The 17,894-nt window shown below is 35.7% G+C and overlaps 1 protein-coding gene across 1 annotated transcript; it reads right to left on the bottom strand.

Moving 5' to 3' along the window:
• Nucleotides 1-15,478: 15,478 nt before the first annotated feature.
• hint1 (histidine triad nucleotide binding protein 1) lies at nt 15,479-17,566 on the bottom strand. The gene is made up of 3 exons (XM_042732086.1): nt 17,441-17,566; nt 16,875-16,997; nt 15,479-15,780 (listed from the first exon to the last, which is right to left on the bottom strand). The coding sequence occupies exons 1-3, from the start codon at nt 17,549-17,551 to the stop codon at nt 15,616-15,618; spliced, it is 399 nt and encodes a 132-aa protein (XP_042588020.1). The 5' UTR covers nt 17,552-17,566; the 3' UTR covers nt 15,479-15,615.
• Nucleotides 17,567-17,894: the final 328 nt, after the last annotated feature.

Here is a 17,894-nt window from a genome sequence, read left to right on the forward strand (position 1 = left end):
CAGATATTGTATATGTCAGACTGTTCTTACTGTACTGATTCTGGTGTTAGGTGGTAAATGATTTAAAACCCAAATTGTACAGCACAACCGGTTTGTGCTCATGTTTCTAAGCCAATTCTTCTCCCATGGTTCCTCTGTGCTACTTCTGCTGAGATAAGCAGCATCACATCTTTGTCCACAAGGCTCATTATGCAAAAGGAGAAGAAGGACTAAAGAAAAAATGAACTAGAGCTTTGCTGGAGATCTGCTTCTTTACAGTGCACCTTAAATTTACATCAGTATTAAGAAAGATTGAGAAGAACATTTGATAAATTCTACATGGATGCCAAAACTAACACTATCTTTAATTTATGTTTAGACTAACATTTGATATTAGTATTATTTTTGTTCTATATGGATAATGCATAAGCAACTGTTTGATTTTCTACTTTAAAAGAAATAAAGAGAAATGAGAAACGGTTTGATTTTAGTTTTTTCGTTTTGTTTAAGAAATGGAAAACGAAAATGTAGCTGGATTTTTCATACATTTGTTCATGGGTAAAAAATTAGATTATGCTTTAATATTTGTTTTGTGTTTTTGTGTTTGGTTTTGAATGTGTTTTCGTCGCTTTATGTACTGTTTCGATATGGTTCTGCTGTTTGACCGATATGGGGCAACCGTGTGCTCAGTTCATTTTCAAAATAACAATATAATACAAATAACAATATAATTGTTAAATAAATAAATAAATTAATTCTGCTGTTGTTGGTAATGAAAACATGTTACGTGTTTTTCTAATAGGCCTAGAATAAAATTAGTAGGCTAAAAAATTGTAGTATATTTTATTCCATGTCGTTGTAGATCACATAGGCTAAAGTAAAATTCAAATGCCGTTTTATTGGTTATGAATAGAAGTAATTTCTGTTTTGTCACAATAGCATTGCAGCAGCTGTGAATATATATATAGTATATATACACAGTGGGTACGGAAAAGTATTCAGGTGACCCCCTTAAATTTTTCAACCTCCTTGTTATATTGCCGGCCATTTGCTAAAATCATGTTTTCAGTTCATTTTTTTTTTCCTCATTAATGTACACACAGCACCCCATATTGACAGAAAAACACAGAATTGTTGACATTTTTGCACATTTATTAAAAAGGAAAAACTGAAATATCACATGGTCCTAAGAATTCAGTGTCACACCAAAGAGTCTTAATACCTAGGACCATTCTTTTTTAATAAATCTGCAAAAATGTCAACAATTCTGTGTCAACAATTAATGAACTCGTCTCCCCTGCCGCTTCTCTCCTGTTGAACATGCGGTTGCCCCATATCGGTGCAGTACAGAAGGGATGACAGGGGTGTGTTTTTCACAGTTCTCTGTCTTTTTCAATTAGAAAATCAAATGTGCCACGAAAGATACTCAGACTGTAAATAATGAAATTGTCTACTCCTCCCTTCTTTAACCTTGAATTTATCACCTCTTATGATCGATCAGACTGTAAATAATAATATTGTTTTTTTTTTTGATTGGTTTTGTTTTTGATGTTGTTGTTATGTTCTCTTTATGATTTGGTTGTTTATTGTTGATGTGAAAGCATTTAATATATTTAGTCCTGGTTTGCTTAGTATTCAGACCAGCCCTGGGGCCTATACCATGATGGTATATGAACAAATTAAGAGTTACAGGTTTAGTTTGGAGTTGACAAAACCAAACCACTTCAATCCGGCTTTGTTGGTACTATGATGCTGATCATCAACTTTCTTTGTCAACTCACACTTTGATCCTGAGTGTGTAGAGCACGTGCACAAGAATGTTTGATATCACTGGCGAACAGCCATTCACGAGCCTTGGCTAAAGCTAAATCCTAAAATTAAAAACTAATCCGGCTTCATGGTACAGGCCCCAGGTCTCAGAATCAAATCACTTGAAGGTGCTCTGAAAATAGTGAAGAGTGCCTTAATTTACATCTGTTGTGACATATTTTTACCCAGTCCATTGCTATGGCACAAAGAGCACACCCTTTATAATCACTAAAAAGCTGCCACTAATCTTAGTTTATCGCAAGATCACTTTGAAGTCAAGATGGATTGGCTATTGCGTTCGAAAAATCAACAGATACGTCTGTGATTGGCTACATAATGTTGTAGTATTAAAATAATGTTGTAGTATTGTTGTAAACACAAACCTTTTATGCTCTCCAGAGCACAAACACACACTGAATCATTTGCCATTTCTGTTTCGTCATTATGCTATTTCAGCTTTAACTGAGGGTGCTCTTGCTTTCGTTTGAGGTTGTTTAACACCCTCAGGCACCCTGTAGGCCTGGTTCACATTGAGGGCTTCTCAAATGGAAGGACACATCCTAGTGAAACTGCATATCTAGGCTGCCACATCATCAAGCTCCATTAAAGGTAGGGTGGCCAAACGTGCCATTTTCGCAGGACACGTCCTGACCAGGATTTCTATATTGCCTAAAATATCCAGGTTTTTGTTTATGTTTCCTGTTTTCATACTTAATGACGGTAATGATCGTTTGACCAATAACATGCAGACATTGTATGTAATCGACCAATCGTGGTGCGTGAGAAGGTGGGATCTACAGAGAACGGTCAAAGCGATGCAAATACGTGTACATATTAGTGTTGGACTGGAAGCAAGCACTGAGCATACCGATCGTTGTATGACATCAAAGGACCGTGAGAACGATGTCAAAAGCACAAGGAAGCAGTCTCTGCTCTCTAGAGTTCTCACGGTACTTTATACAACAATTGGTGTGCGTCGCAGTGCAAAACAACTAGATAAGACGTGCAATATAAAATTTAGGGCACTATAAAAAATCCTGGCCCAGGTTGTTTAAGGAAGTGGTTTTTTTTTTTTTTGCTGCGAAAATGGCACGTTTGGCCACCCTAATCAAAGGACATCTCAAATTGAAGGATCTGCGGTGGACAGCACATTCCAGGGCCCAGTTTTATTGCAGGGCTCCTCTCTTGAGGGAATTGCAGGGCTCCTCTCTGACAACATTTATTATTGAAAGCTTTTTGGACTTTTTAATTGGAACAAACTGTCCACAACATTTTAATTGGAACTTGGTGGACTAACACAAACAAACAAACTGTCCAACATTGGCATTGTTGTATATTAGCATTTTATATTTTTGTTTTAAGTTAATTAAAATTAGTTTTTCTTTGTTTGTTGATGATAAGTTTCTTAACCTTATTAATTTTAAAGAAGCAACAGTTTATCTTAAGATAATATACAGCTTAATAATTTTATACATCTTATGTACTTTACTCCTTTAAATGCATGGTATTCATTTAGTAATTGTTGATTAGTCTTGTTTATTAAATGTTATAAATGTGTCTTCTTTATACAGTAAGAGGCTCTACAAGTTAGATATGCCAGCAATCTTTCAGATAAATGCTCCTTCCAGTTTACCTTAATTCTAATACATTAAAATACATATTTATTCTAATACATTAATATACCCAGTCAACAATTTGCTCTCACAGTCATGTCACCATGAACTCCCATGATACTCGTGATGAGGTCACAATGTGAGGTCACAGTGAGCTAAAAGTGTAACCTCACAGTGCCCTCAATGTGTGCTCATACCAACGTGAGGTCAAAGTGCACTCACTGCACAGAGACTAGTTACCCAGCATGCATTGCAGGGTGAAGCGTTTTATTGTCACCATTGTTGAGATTCATACACTGATTCTTGATGTTTCTGTTTGTTTTTAAATGACACAGCATTTTAAAATGCTTGTGACTCATTCTGCTTTTAAAGCCTTCATAAATTATTTTGCTGTTTGATCCTATACTGTATATTCAAAAGAGATATTATAATTAGAAACTTTAGGTTAATAATGCCTTTCAAAGACTGCATCATGAGTGTGCACTCATGAGCTCACCATGTGAGAACACTGTGATATCATTGTGATAGTGTTGAGAAACGGATATAGAAAGCCTTCTCAGAACTGCCTCCTCTCAACCTGCTTAACATTTTGAGTTCACAATGAGCTCACATATTACTCACAGTGTATCACAGTATGGGAATGGTGTGATGTCACTGTGATCATAGCTTGATCTCACGTGTTGACTGGGTATATATATATATATACACATACACATACATACATACAGGGGTGCACGTAATTTCTTCAGCCTGGTTCTGATAAGAGAACCTGGAGATTTGGTTTGGTCCTCACACTGCATATAGTGTGATCCATTAAACATAACTATAAAACATTAAGTAATAATAGGTATAATATTATTGCACTTTATTTATTTAGTTTTTTATAAAATAATAAACTAAATAATAATGTGTGATAATATTATTAAAAATAAAAGGTAGGCCTAGTATTAAATACAAATAAAATAAAATGCTAATATTTACTACTACTTTCTTTGTTTGCCTCTTGTAGAAGAATCGCTTTATGTGTTCCCCAACTGTAAGTCGCTTTGGATAAAAGCGTCTAAAAATAAAGAAAAGCGTTTTCATAATTTTTCAACCTTAAAATCACCATGCTTTTATTTTGGCGGGTTGCCGGCAAGTGAGTATACGCGCTTCCGGTTTTAGCTGCTGCTGATTAAAGAGCTTCAGTGAATGAACGTCACAGTTTTGCATTGTGTTTTGAAAACAGCATCGCATAGCCTAGATTTATGCTTTCAGTTTGCATTGTGTTTTGTATACAGCATCGCATAGCCTAGATTTATGATTTAGTAGGCTAAATCGTGTGGCCGGAAAAAATAGTAGGCTTCCCCTCGATTTGCTAAACGCGTGCACACTCCGACTTATAAATCGAGGAGAACGAATTTGAAATTGTGCGCACAATTTAGCAATTGAGGGAACGAAATAGTTAATCGGGTGCACGTTTTAGTACATCGAGGGGAACAATTGTAGTAATCGTGCGCACGAGCACAATTTTTTTCTTGCATGTCATGTGCAGGGCTCCGTAGAAATCTTATATAGTACAGTTTGTCGATCTAAAATGGTAATTGTGTATTAACAGCTGTCAATGTCGGTACGCTAATGCGTTGTCAGAACTTATTTGTATAGCATTTTATATATATATATATTATATATATATATATATATATATATATATATATATATATATATATATAAGCCTCTTGACCTTTGAGAAATTTTCATTTAGTAGTAGAGTAGTGGGTGAAATTACTTATCATCATGACAGGTGTAAAGAATCGTTGTGGCCATCCTGCTCTCAAGGTTAATGTCTGGATTCGTCAGCCACGACTTAAAAATAATTAATGAAACAAGAGCTGGTAAACAATCCAGTGTACTGTGGGGGGCTTATATTTGTTTCTGCTAAATACTACTGCGCTATGAAAATTACTAATAAATAGTTTTCATAGTGCAGTAGTACTGTATTATAGTGACCCAACTCTCAAGCCCCGTCCACACAGTGACTTTGCTGCTGTGGGCTGCTTATCAGTGGTCAAGATGCTATATGCATTTCTACTGTTGTTTGTCAATAATAACATGAGCAGAGCGACCATTCTGACTGCAGCTACAGATAATCTTTATCTATACCGTATCAAACCATTTTGACACTGAATCTTTTTTTAATACAGCCTGATACAATGAATAATTTGTTGGGCAACCATTTATATATAAATATTTCCAGTGTGTCTATGAATTGTATCATACTACAAGATGGAAAATCAGAAAGTTTTTTTTTTTAACAAAATCAGTCTTTTTAAAAGAGACTAATATAAAATCGAATTAAAAGAGCAATGCTTCAGTCTGTTATTTCTCAGATCATTTTACAATGATATGCTGCCCATTAAAAAAATACTAAAAAAACAGATGAAAGAATAGTGTATAATAAAACTTAACCTATTAGTCAACTCCAGTGTGGTACAAACTCTTCACAGTATTCAAAATATTACACAATCATACCTGAATTTCTGAATCAGTCTCATTTCTTTTAAAATAAAGCATCTCAGCCTATTAGAAAAATGATGTACACAATTGATAAGGTTATGAATTTTAATGATATGTCCATATATCAAACCTAAAAGAGATAAATAAGAAATTCAGTGTAATTTTTACAATAGAGAATAGATAAATAAATGTTCGCAACATCCACTGTTTATTGATTTATTTATTTTATTGTGGGAGGTCTAACAGAATTTTTCTGTACAATCAATATTATTGTTAACTTTTATTTACCACAGCTGATGAATGTAAAATAATAATAATAATTTACAGCATATAGATTTGTTTGCTTTAATTGCTAACAGAAAGGATACATTTTTCCAGCTTCATTCATATTGGTTGTGACTCCCAAAAGTTGCTTTTCATTTGCATAAAGTTACAATTTACTCAAGTCACAAAAAAGAAGGAAAAAAAGAAAACAGAGACTTTTGATTAAGTATTTGCATTTGCTGGAGATTTGCAGTTTTGTGTTTGTGGTTCTGTGTTTAAAGTTTTGGATTTTGGGACAATGAGCCAAAGATTCAGCAAACGTGTAACTGTTGTGAAAAACTGTGTTATTTAAAATGCCCTTAAATGCCTTTACAGGAGCATGTAATCAATGACTGAAGCCATTCATCTGAAGCTTCCAGTCACAGAAATTATCCACAACTCTCCTGCTGTTACTCTGAGAAATGTCCCTACAGAGTGTGCTTGTAAATTACACTGAGTCCATGTAAACTTGTAGCCAGCACTGTTTATCTAGCGGTTTCAACAGTTCCACCAACTGTGAATGTGGGAGTGACTTCAACAAGTTGCTTATTATGTCTTGATGAAACTGCTGTCTGTTTAAACCACTGTAGCTGGCCAATATAAGCTATGATGCATTTTGAAGGACTGCCATAATAAAACATACTAATCTTTACTGATGTGACATTTAAAGAAAACAGACCAGCCATCAGATCTCCCAAGAATAGTCATAACTGTTACTATCAACTATTTATGTTATGGAAAACACTATAGCTAATCATGTTTTTTTTTTTTTTTTTTTTTTTTTTTTTTTTTTTCATTAATATAGTCGTGATAGTAATTATTTAAAATTTCTATCATGTCAACCTGTGCGGTTATACTTTAAACATATAGTCAGGTCCATAATATATTTGGACACAGGCACATTTTTATATACATAAAGTGCACACTCTGAGCTTTAATTTGAGGGTATTCTCATCAAAATTGGAGTAAAGGTTAAGGAATTACAGCTCATTAATATGTACCACTTCCCTTTTTCTAAGGGATCATAAGTAATTGGACAGTTGACTCAAAAGCCATTTCATGGACAGATGTGGGCTATTCCTTCGTTATTTTTACATCAGTTAAGCAGGTAAAAGGTCTCCAGTTGGTTCTAAGTGTGGCATTTGCATTTGGAAGCTGTTGCTGTGAACTCACATTATGCAGTAAAAGGAGCTCTCCATACAAGTGAAACAGACAATTGTTAGTGTTCAAAATAAATAAATAAAAAATCCATCTGAGAGATAGCAGGGACATTAAGAGTGACCAAATCAACAGTTTGGTACATTCTGAGAAAATAAAAGACTGCACTGGTGAGCTCAGCAACATAAAAAGGCCTGGATGTCCACGGAGGATCATCTCCATGGTACAGAAGAAAACCTTTCACAACATCCAGCCAAAAGAAGAATACTCTCCAGGAGGTAGACGTGTCACTGTCTAAGTCTACAATTAAAAGAAGACTTCATCAGAGCAAATACACAACAAGGAGCAAACAAGGCCAGATTAGACTTTGCCAAAAAAAAAAAAAAAATAAACCTTCTGGAAAAGCATTCTTTGGATGGTTGAAATTAAGATCAACTTGTACAAGAATGACAGGAAGAAAAAAGTATGGAGAAGGCTTGGAACAGCTCATGATCCAAAGCATACAACATCATCTGTGAAACATGGAGCAGTGTGATGCATGAGTGTGCATGGCTTCCAGTGGCACTGGGTTACTGGTGATAACGATAAAGACGTGACAGAAGACAGAAGCAGACGGATTAATTCTGAAGTGTACAGGGATATACTCTCTGCCCAGATTCAGTCAAATGCAGCAAAGTTGATTAGACGGGGCTTCATAGTACAAGTGGGCAACGACCCAAAACATAAGCAAAAGCAACCCAGGAGTTTTTGAAGGTCAAAAAGTGGAATATTTTGCAATGGCCGAGTCAATCTCCTGATCTCAACCTGATTGAGCTGCATTTCACCTCTTAAAGACAAAACTAAAGGCAAAAAGACCCACAAACAAACAACAACTGAAGTCAGCTGTAAAGGCCTGGCAAAGCATCACAAACGAGGAAACCCAGTCCCTGCTGATGTCCATGAGTTCCAGACTTAAGGGAGTCTTTGCCTGTAAAGGATTCTCAACAAAATATAAAAAATGAACATTTTATTTATGATTATATTTATTTGTCCAATTACATGTGACCCCTGAAAATGGGTGACTGTGTATAAAAATGGTTTTAATTTCTAAGCATTTTGTTATATTTTTGTTCTTCCTCTTGAATTAAAGTTTGAAGTCTGCACTTCAATTTCATCTTGATTGTTTCATTTTAATTCTATTCTGGTGGCATACAGAGCCAAAATTATTAAAATTGTGTCAGTGTCCAACTATATATGGACCTAACTGTATTTGAAGTATACAGGTGCTGGTCATATTATTAGAATATCATCAAAAAGTTGATTTTTCATCTATGCCAAGATGTCTGCCAGGCAGCCTGAGACTCATGCAAATACCATTGGGTCATCGGGTTGAAATAAAAGACAGAGCTGTGTGTTTCATCTATGCCAAGATGTCTGCCAGGCAGCCTGAGACTCATGCAAATACCATTGGGTGAATAGATGAATATGGACCCAGTGATGGAAAGGTAAGTGTATTATGGTTAAGGCAGGAAGAGGATGGGGTCCAAGAACTGATCCCTGAGGAACCCCAGTGCACCAGTTGTTGCTCTTTTGATGGCACCTCCTCTCACCCAGTGATGAGAATGGTAAGAACCCATGTGCCTGTATGATGGGTCCCAGTGATGGAGTGTATATGGAGAAGAGGAGGGGTCCAAGAACTGATCCCTGAGGAACCCCAGTGACCAGTTGTTGCTCTTTTGATGCCTCCTCTCCCCAGTGATGAGAGGGTGGACAGAAGAATTTGATGATTCATGGTATCAAAGGTGGCAGACAGATCCAGCAGAATGAAAAATGATCATTTGGAATCAGCTTTTGCAATCCGCAGGGCTTCATTTGAAAACAATGTGGTCAATGTGCTTTCACTATAAATATATATAGTAAGCCATTTGAAATCAAATGGGGCTAGAAGTGAGTGGATGTCTACAGTGTAAGGATTCTCTAGATGAATTACAATTGAGTCACAGGCTAGTAGGATTGCATTGCCTTCTGCTTGAGTGAATACAGCTGTGTATTCACTCAAACAGAAGGCAACGCAAATTACAATTACACAACAATAGCCTAAAGCATGAAAAAGGCTTAAAAAAAACTTTTAACTGGGTTTAGGAATGGGGAATATGGTGGGGAGGGGAGTTTACATCTATGAGTAGTGGTTGCTAACAGTTGGTATGAAGAGCTTGGCACTGAGATTGGTGTTCCTTTATAAAAGGACTAAAGAGATTTTAATTTTGAATGCTGTATTTTGCAAAAAGTGTACTATATTACAGAAAACAGAGGGTAAAGCAGGAACTGTGCTTGCAATATTGCAGACTTGGCTCAGGGATTTGGTACATGAGCTTCAAGTTTTATTAATTATGATTCAAGTTCCAATTTTAGCTTAAACAACGGAGAAAAACTAGAAGAACTGATAAAAGAAGAATACATACAACTTATAAATTATAAATATTATAAACGTATAAATACCCAGTAAGCAGACGGTCATACAAATAACACTGACAACATATTATATATCATTGGAACACAGATGATCTGTTTTCTCTTATATCAGAACAGTATTCATCTTTGCATTCCTTCATATTGCTGATCATCTGCTATGGTAACATGGTATCTTTTAAAAACAGTTAAATGAACAAATAAAACAATTCATTTACATTCACCAGGATTTAAATATTCATATTTTAACAAATTATCCAAAAATTATCAGAACACATATGATCAGAATACAAACACACTGTAATATGTATAGATATGTTTTATCCATATCATAACATAACATTATTGTGTTATGTTTCCTCAGCCTTATGTTCCCTGAATAAAATTATCTAAATATTTCAAATAATTTCCTCAGAAATTGGAAGATGGTATTGACATATCATGGTTGTGACACAGAAAATATTAACATTAGGATTTTAAAATATTCCAAAACCATAAAACTTACCTGAGCCTGTCTGACAGTGATGCACTCTGCAGAGGTGAATGTGGCATAAGGGTCCCTTAGAGTGACAGCTCCCCCTGATTTTATTACATTTTAATGAATGTCTGACGGTGTTGACAAAAAGTGGGGACACAACTTTGAAACCTTATGAAACACGCATATGTCACTTAAAAAACAACAACAGCTGTGATATGAGATATTATTGTGTTGCTTTTGAAAAAACAAGCTCTTTTTCATCATTAAAAAAACCCAAAATTTTCATAGCATTTCATATCATATGAATGATTGAACCATTCTCTGTGGACACACTTTTAGATGTAGTGAGAAGACAATAAGTGTCATTGATTTGATATAATAATGATCAAATTAAACTGAAGGGGATAATTGTGTTAAATACATTCTGTTGATAAATTTCTTAGAATTTTTTTTTTAAATGATGAAAAAGAGCTTGTTTTTTCAAAAATAACACTTAATAATATCTCATATAAACGCTGTTGTTGTTTTTCAGTGACTTATGCTTGTTAAAAGTTACCATGTTACCATAGCAGATGAACAGCAGACATACTTTTCTGAGAAAAGAGAAAACAGATAATTTGTGTTCCAATGATATATAAAAATACTTCAGTGTGAATCTTTAATAAAAGCTTTATAAACAATAACACTCACTGTTTGTTGTGTTTGCTTTAATAAAGTAATTGATTCAATGTATTTGAGATAAAATCACTACAAATTCAGGTTTTCGTCACACCATCAAATGTGTCAACTCTGTCAGGTTTGTCACCTCCGTCAGATGAATATTTTGATAATATTTTGTTATGATATTTTATATTTGTTGTGGAATTGTTGGTCACATGTGAAAGTGGAATCTGTCTGCTAACATGATAATGGGTTTTGAAATGTTAAAAACATCTTGATTGCTGCTAAAAGTAAATTTAAAATTATATTACACAGTCCAAGGTAAAAAATCACATTTTGATTAAAAAATAATAATAAAAAAGTGAAAAGCTGGGAGGTTGCATTAAAGCATAGCTCAGTAGCTTGGTACATATAAGTTACATAAATGTAGTTTCATTTGTCTGAGTACAAGGTTTTATTTTTCAGTTTTGCACCCTGCTTTGTCCCACTTCTCAAGAATCAGTGATATAATAAAAGTTTTACCTTCATTTTATGAGATGACCAGAGACAAGTTTGCTGTTGCCCTTCTGCTTGGTTACATATTTATAGAGTGGGCTTTTATTTTAGAACAGAAAAAACTTACTCTCCTTATACTAGGTTGTCAGTGTTGTTTGTATGACTGTCTGCGTACTGGGAATTTGTAGTAGAAGTTGTATGTATTCTTCTTTTATCAGTTCTTCTAGTTTTTCCCAGTTGTTTAAGCTAAAATTGGAACTTGAAACATAATTAATAAAACTTGAAGCTCATATACCAAATCCCTGAGCCAAGTCTGCAAAATTGCAAGCACTGTTCCTGCTTTACCCTCTGTTTTCTGTAATATAGTACACTTTTTGCAAAATACAACATTCAAAATTAAAATCTCTTTAGTCCTTTTACAAAGCAACACCAATCTCAGTGCCAAGCTCTTCATACCAACTGTTAGCAACCACTACTCATACTGTAGGTGTAAACTCCCCTCCCGACCATATTCCCCATTCCTAAACCCAGTTAAAAGTTTTTTTTTTCAGTCTTTTTCATCCTATAGGCTATTGGTGTGTACTGTAATTGTAAATTGTGTTGCCTTCTGTTTGAGTGAATACACAGTTGTATTCACTGAAGCAGAAGGCAATGCAATCCTACCTGTGACTTCAACATTCATCCAGATAATCCTTACGCTGTAGACATCCACTCTCTTTTAGCCCCATTTGATCTCAAACGGCTTACTATATATATGTATAGTGAAAACACTTGAATGAGTTGTTTTCAACCGAAGCCCGGCAGATGGCAAAAGCTGATTCCAAATGATCAGTTTTCATTCTGCTGGATCTATCTGCCATCTTTGTTACCATGAATCTTCAAATTCTTCTGTCCACCCTCTCATCACTGGCCATCACATCATCACTGGCTTTATCATGCAGGTTTGCACTGCACAACATCATGTCATTTCTAGGAGGGCTTCTGCAATGCTCTTCTGTATTCTTTCTGTCTTGTCTCTCTGCACTTGCTACGGGTTGCCGAACGCATGAAGTTCAAGACATTGATGCTTGCATGCAGAACAGCCACAGGCTCCGCACTCTCCTGTTTCCACTCACTCAGCTTTTTCCACTCACTCTTATGAATATACATCCCCTCCAGAAGCTTAAGATCTGCAAGTAAGCAATGCCTAATGTTACCATCGCAGAAAGGCTCAATATCACTTTCTAGAATATTTTTGTTCACTGTTCCTTGCTGGTGGAATGATCTTCCCACCCTCACCTGGAATGCCAAATCCCTCAATGCTTTCAATTTCCCTTAATCCTTCCCTTTTCTATCTTGTCACCTACTATTCTAAGCAATGTCTGAAAGTATGTATTATGAATATGTGTTATTTACCTCTTTAGGATGAATCATTTGTTGTGCTCCTCATTTGTAAGTCACTTTGGATAAAAGCATCTGCCAAAATGTATGACCCATCACCATATGGCTCTTTTCCAGAAGCTGGAGGAAGCTTGTGATGAAGTTTATGTGTGGGCTTTCAGCAGCTGGATCTGTCACTCCACAATTCTTTCTCTGCTCTTTAGCCAGGGAGAATATTACTTGTGATAAAGATGAGATGTAGTGACCAGGCCAAAATAGAAGACAGGATGCAGCTTATTGTCTTTTTTGTTACATTTTGTTTTTGTCTTTTTGCATTTAGACTTTTAAAATAATTAGCAAATTTATTATTTACTTATTTATTTTAAGATATCATGTTATGACTTGTTGGGGCACCTGACTATAAGGCTAATTCATTATTAAATAACAATGTTATATTATACTACTATATGAATATCCCATCAGTACATTTATGCAACCTGTTAAAACATGAGTGTGAAGCAGGAACTGCTTGTCATTTAATAGATTTGGTCTGGGATTTGGTACATGAGTTTCAGGTTTTGCTTATAGTTTTTCAAGTTTGAATTTTAGTATGTAAACAACTGGGAAAACTGTAATAGTAATTGGATGTCTTTGCTTTTTTAATGAGAAGAGGATATAATATTTTGCTAGTAGAAGTGATAAATGACTGACTGCTACATTATCATCTGAATGAAGGTAAAAACAAATGGATTGACACGTCATCAGACCTCATAATGTGCTACTGCTAAAATGATGAAACTGATTAAAGCATGCTCAGTGTGCATGAAATGCAGACTTTGCCAGAGCAGATCATTACAGATTTAGAATATAACAAACAGCTGGAGCGTAACTAAGTCCATGTAAGGGAATTATGTAACTTAATCACAAAATAAATGTAACTGTAATCTGTTACAATTACTGAGAAAAAATGTGTAATTAAACTAGTTACTTATGAAAATGTTAACGATTACAAAGTTACATCTAAATATTTTCACACACATACAGATATGATCGATTTCTTTCCCAAATTGCATTGACTGCTTTAAAATATGAGACACCAACATCTCAGGAGCTTAAAACACAGACTAGGACACATGCTTATTCTAACTGTTTTAAGTCCTATTTAGGTTTATGTATATGCTTTATTTGTAAGATTTACTGCCCCCCCCCCCCATTTAGAAATTTTGAAATTTAGAAAAGTAATCAAATGTAGTCAGTTTAATAAAATGATTGAAATTATACTACTTACTACATTTTAAATAGGGTAACTTGTAATCTGCAGCCTATTACATTTCCAAAGTAACTTTCCCAACAAAGATAACATTTTTGAGTAAAAGTGAATCTGCGTGAATCCCTGTAATGTCATGAATGAAGCTTGCTCTAAAAAGAATAAAGACAGAATAAATAAATAATGACCAACAGGCACAAAATCACTTCCAGAACATTTTCATTCACTGCTCTTTGCTGGTGGAATTATTTCCTAATCCAGCCAAATCCCTGAAAGATTTATCTGAAAATGCATCTCTTCTGTAAACCAATCCCTAATACCTCCCTAGCTTTTATTAGCACTTCTCATATTTATTGCTTCCTTAAAATAATGATTAATCCCTTGTTGTATTCCTCATTTGTAAGTTGCTTTGGACAAAAAGCAGTAAACACTACAAAGTAAATGTTAATACATTAGTGCTAGGGCAACAGTTTTAGGGGTTTAGCAAACACTGTACCTGCAGGGGGCGCATGATTTTTTTTACATTTTTCCTGGAAAATTCTAAGAGTACCCACATTAACCAAATGAGGGCGCTGTAGAGTATTTCATTTCAATGTATAGGTTATGAACCAAAAATGAGGGTCGCTGTTTGAATTGTACAAATGCAGTGAGATGCAAATGCCAGTGTTTAGTGAACACACACGCCGCAGCCATTTATGCTGCAGCGCCTGGGGAGCAGTTGCTCAAGGGCACCTCAGTCGTGTTATTGTCAGCCCGAGACTCGAACCCACAACCTTAGGGTTAGGAGTCAAACTCTCTAACCACTAGGCCATGACTTCCCCTATGTGCGATCAGTGTTTATTACACAAGTTACTGGCAAATGGAACTTGAATACACACACTATAAAGCTGACATTGTTTAAAAAATTTTCATTATTTTAATATGTATTTTTTTTTTGAAGTTTGATACTTATGTTAACTCTGTTGTTCTCCCAAAAATGAACATTTTGTCATAATTTACTTACCCCACAAATTGTTTCTTTCTTCTGTTAAACACAAAAGAAGATATTTTTAAGAGTGCTGGTAACAAAACAGTTAATGGTAGACATTGACTTCCATGGTATTTTATTTTATTTTCAACTGTTTGGTTGCTGTCATTGTTCAACATTTTCTTTTGTGTTCAACAGAAGAAAGAAACTCAGGTTTAAAACAACTTGAGGGTGAGTAAATGATGACAATTTTCATTTTTGAGTGAACCATCCCTTTAATCATTTGGGGGAAATGCTCAACACAACCTTTATTTGAATGTTTACTTCTGAAGGTTAACAGTGCAGTATCTCATAACACATAAGATGGCATTCAGAAGTCAGCCCAGGAAACAACCAAAAACTTCTGGAATATGTGTGGCAAGACTGAAATAATGATTCCAAACAACAGCATTTAATGTTTTTTATTGATGTCCTCAGACAGTTGTATTTCTGATGGACTCCTACTTGAAATGTAAAGATTAACCTCACTTATGGCAAACGATGGCACGACTGGAGAGATACAGTGATATCCTGAGAAAAACAGTTAGCCAGGAGGCCATCCCAGCTGACGACCCCCCAGCACATGGATGTGAACGTGGTAAACGGACTGACCCCCGTCAGGACCCTCATTGAGCACCAGTCGATATCCTCGGGGCAATCCCACCTCCTCGGCACACTTCTTAGCAACGATCATCAGGTGTCCAAGCAGCTGTGCCAAAATAAACAAACAATCATAATACTTCAAAACAGACATTAACACATTAACCAATAGGTCTAGTGGCATAGAGTTTTAAAGTGCCCCTATTATGGATTTTTGCAAATTATCTTTTATGCAGTGTGTAACACAGCTCTAAGTGAATGAAAACATCCTGCAAAGTTTTAAATCTGAAAGTGCACTGTGTATAAAGTTATGGTCTCTCAACAAAAAGAGTTGACTCTGAATCATTGAAACGGGTCATTTTTAAAGTGCCCCTGAAAGGTTCATATTTTGGTTTTGGGAGTCCCCAACAACAGGTTGATGTGTATGTACTGTAACTGCCACCTTCAGCGAGCCAAAATAAGGGACACCCATTCACGCAAATACTTATTTGTTGATTCAGCTTGTTGGCCTTTGTAAAATCCGGGACAAATCGCGTCCCATATTGATTTGATACAGACACATCATTACGAGACGATTACATATTTTAATGGACGGGTGGCACAAATTGTTTCTGTCTTCTGTTAAACACAAAATAAGATATTTTTAAGAGTGCTGGACAATTCCTATGTCAACAGTCTCCTCTGTGTCTCTCGTTATCACATTTATTTTTTTAATGGACGGGGAGACCGCTGCCACAAAGGAATTATTGAATAAAGTTGTTATTTTTTGTTTTTCCTTCGCTTACAAAAAGTGTTCCCGTCACTTCATATAACCCAGATTGCACGTCTGTTGGCAGATGGAGTAAGTTGTTTATTTTTTGTTTTCTGACGACAAAAAGTGTTTCATACTTTCCTGGATTCTGACGATGACACTGTTATAACTGTTATTTATTTGGCAGTCTATGGACAGTCACAGGCCTCCAGGTTTTCATCCAAAATATCTTAAATTGTGTTCCGAGGACAAACAGAGCTTTTACGGGTTTGGAATGACACAGGGGTAAGTGATTAATGACAAAATTTTCATTTTGGGATGGAGTAACCCTTTAAGAAACAAAGCCACAAATACTTAAATACTATGGCAATCAAAAGATTCATGGGCACAAGATTCATTTGGAGGTCTGTAGCTAATGAAGTAACTTAGTAACTTCAAACACATTTTGTTACAGTATCAATAATACTGATGTGTTTTTGATTATTTTGTGGTTTTGTGGTTTGAGTGATGGGCTTTCTGGGGACCACCAAGAAGTGAGTGGGAGCCTGAGGGGCCACATCATGGAAGGCAATACACTAATAAATAAACAAAGATAATGTTTAACAACGTGTATTATACATTCAGCTAGGTTTATGAAATATATATTTAAAAAGAAGCATAAAAATAGTACAGCTGCTGTCCAACTAAAACCATTCGTTAACATATGCGCAGTCGCAATGAACAACACAAAGTTGTGGAGAAAAGCTACAGTTCACAGTGCAGAACACGAAACTAGCGCAAAAATATGGCACATTTCCAGATCTCCTCGATTCCAGCTGAACTGCAGAGATCGAGTTGAATTTGCAACTGGACTGCAGATGCATCGATTACGTTAACAAGATCAGACAGTTTGTGATTCTTTGGATAAAAGCGTCTGCTAAATGATTCTCACTGAAGAGCATTGTAATGTTGCAGCAGCAGAATCAAATGCATTAGCGTGTCAGCGTCGAAGCAGTGCAGCTGTACAAACAGATCGCACCTGATCATCTTCATAGATAATGTTGGCAGGAATCTCTTTGCGGATGATTTTGCCGAAGATCGTGTCTCCTCCCGGTTGCGCGCTCTGAGCTTGCGCCACCTCATCCGCCATGATCACACAGTTCTGCTTATTTTTGTGAATCTTACTGGTTGCGCGCTCTGAGCTTGCGTTGGATAATTCCCAGTGACGATCGGGCACATGATTGGACAGTTAAAATAACTCTTTTTCATAATAAAAGCCTTAAGAGAAGATTTGGAAGTTTAAATATTACTATTTGATAAATAAATGTTTAATAGAATTTTTTAAATTTCATTTTTTGTTTTTTATTAGGAAGTAGAAATTTATGATCAAATTGAATTAAATTTATTCTTTTTTGTGGGGCAACTGTCGCTGTGACGTCAGGAAGTTCGGTAACGCATTCGGAAACGCCCCTCCGTTTTTGGCCTCGCCCACA

This window comes from Cyprinus carpio, chromosome B10 (genome assembly GCF_018340385.1).
Source record: "Cyprinus carpio isolate SPL01 chromosome B10, ASM1834038v1, whole genome shotgun sequence".
In the NCBI taxonomy this organism is placed as follows: Eukaryota; Metazoa; Chordata; class Actinopteri; order Cypriniformes; family Cyprinidae; genus Cyprinus; species Cyprinus carpio.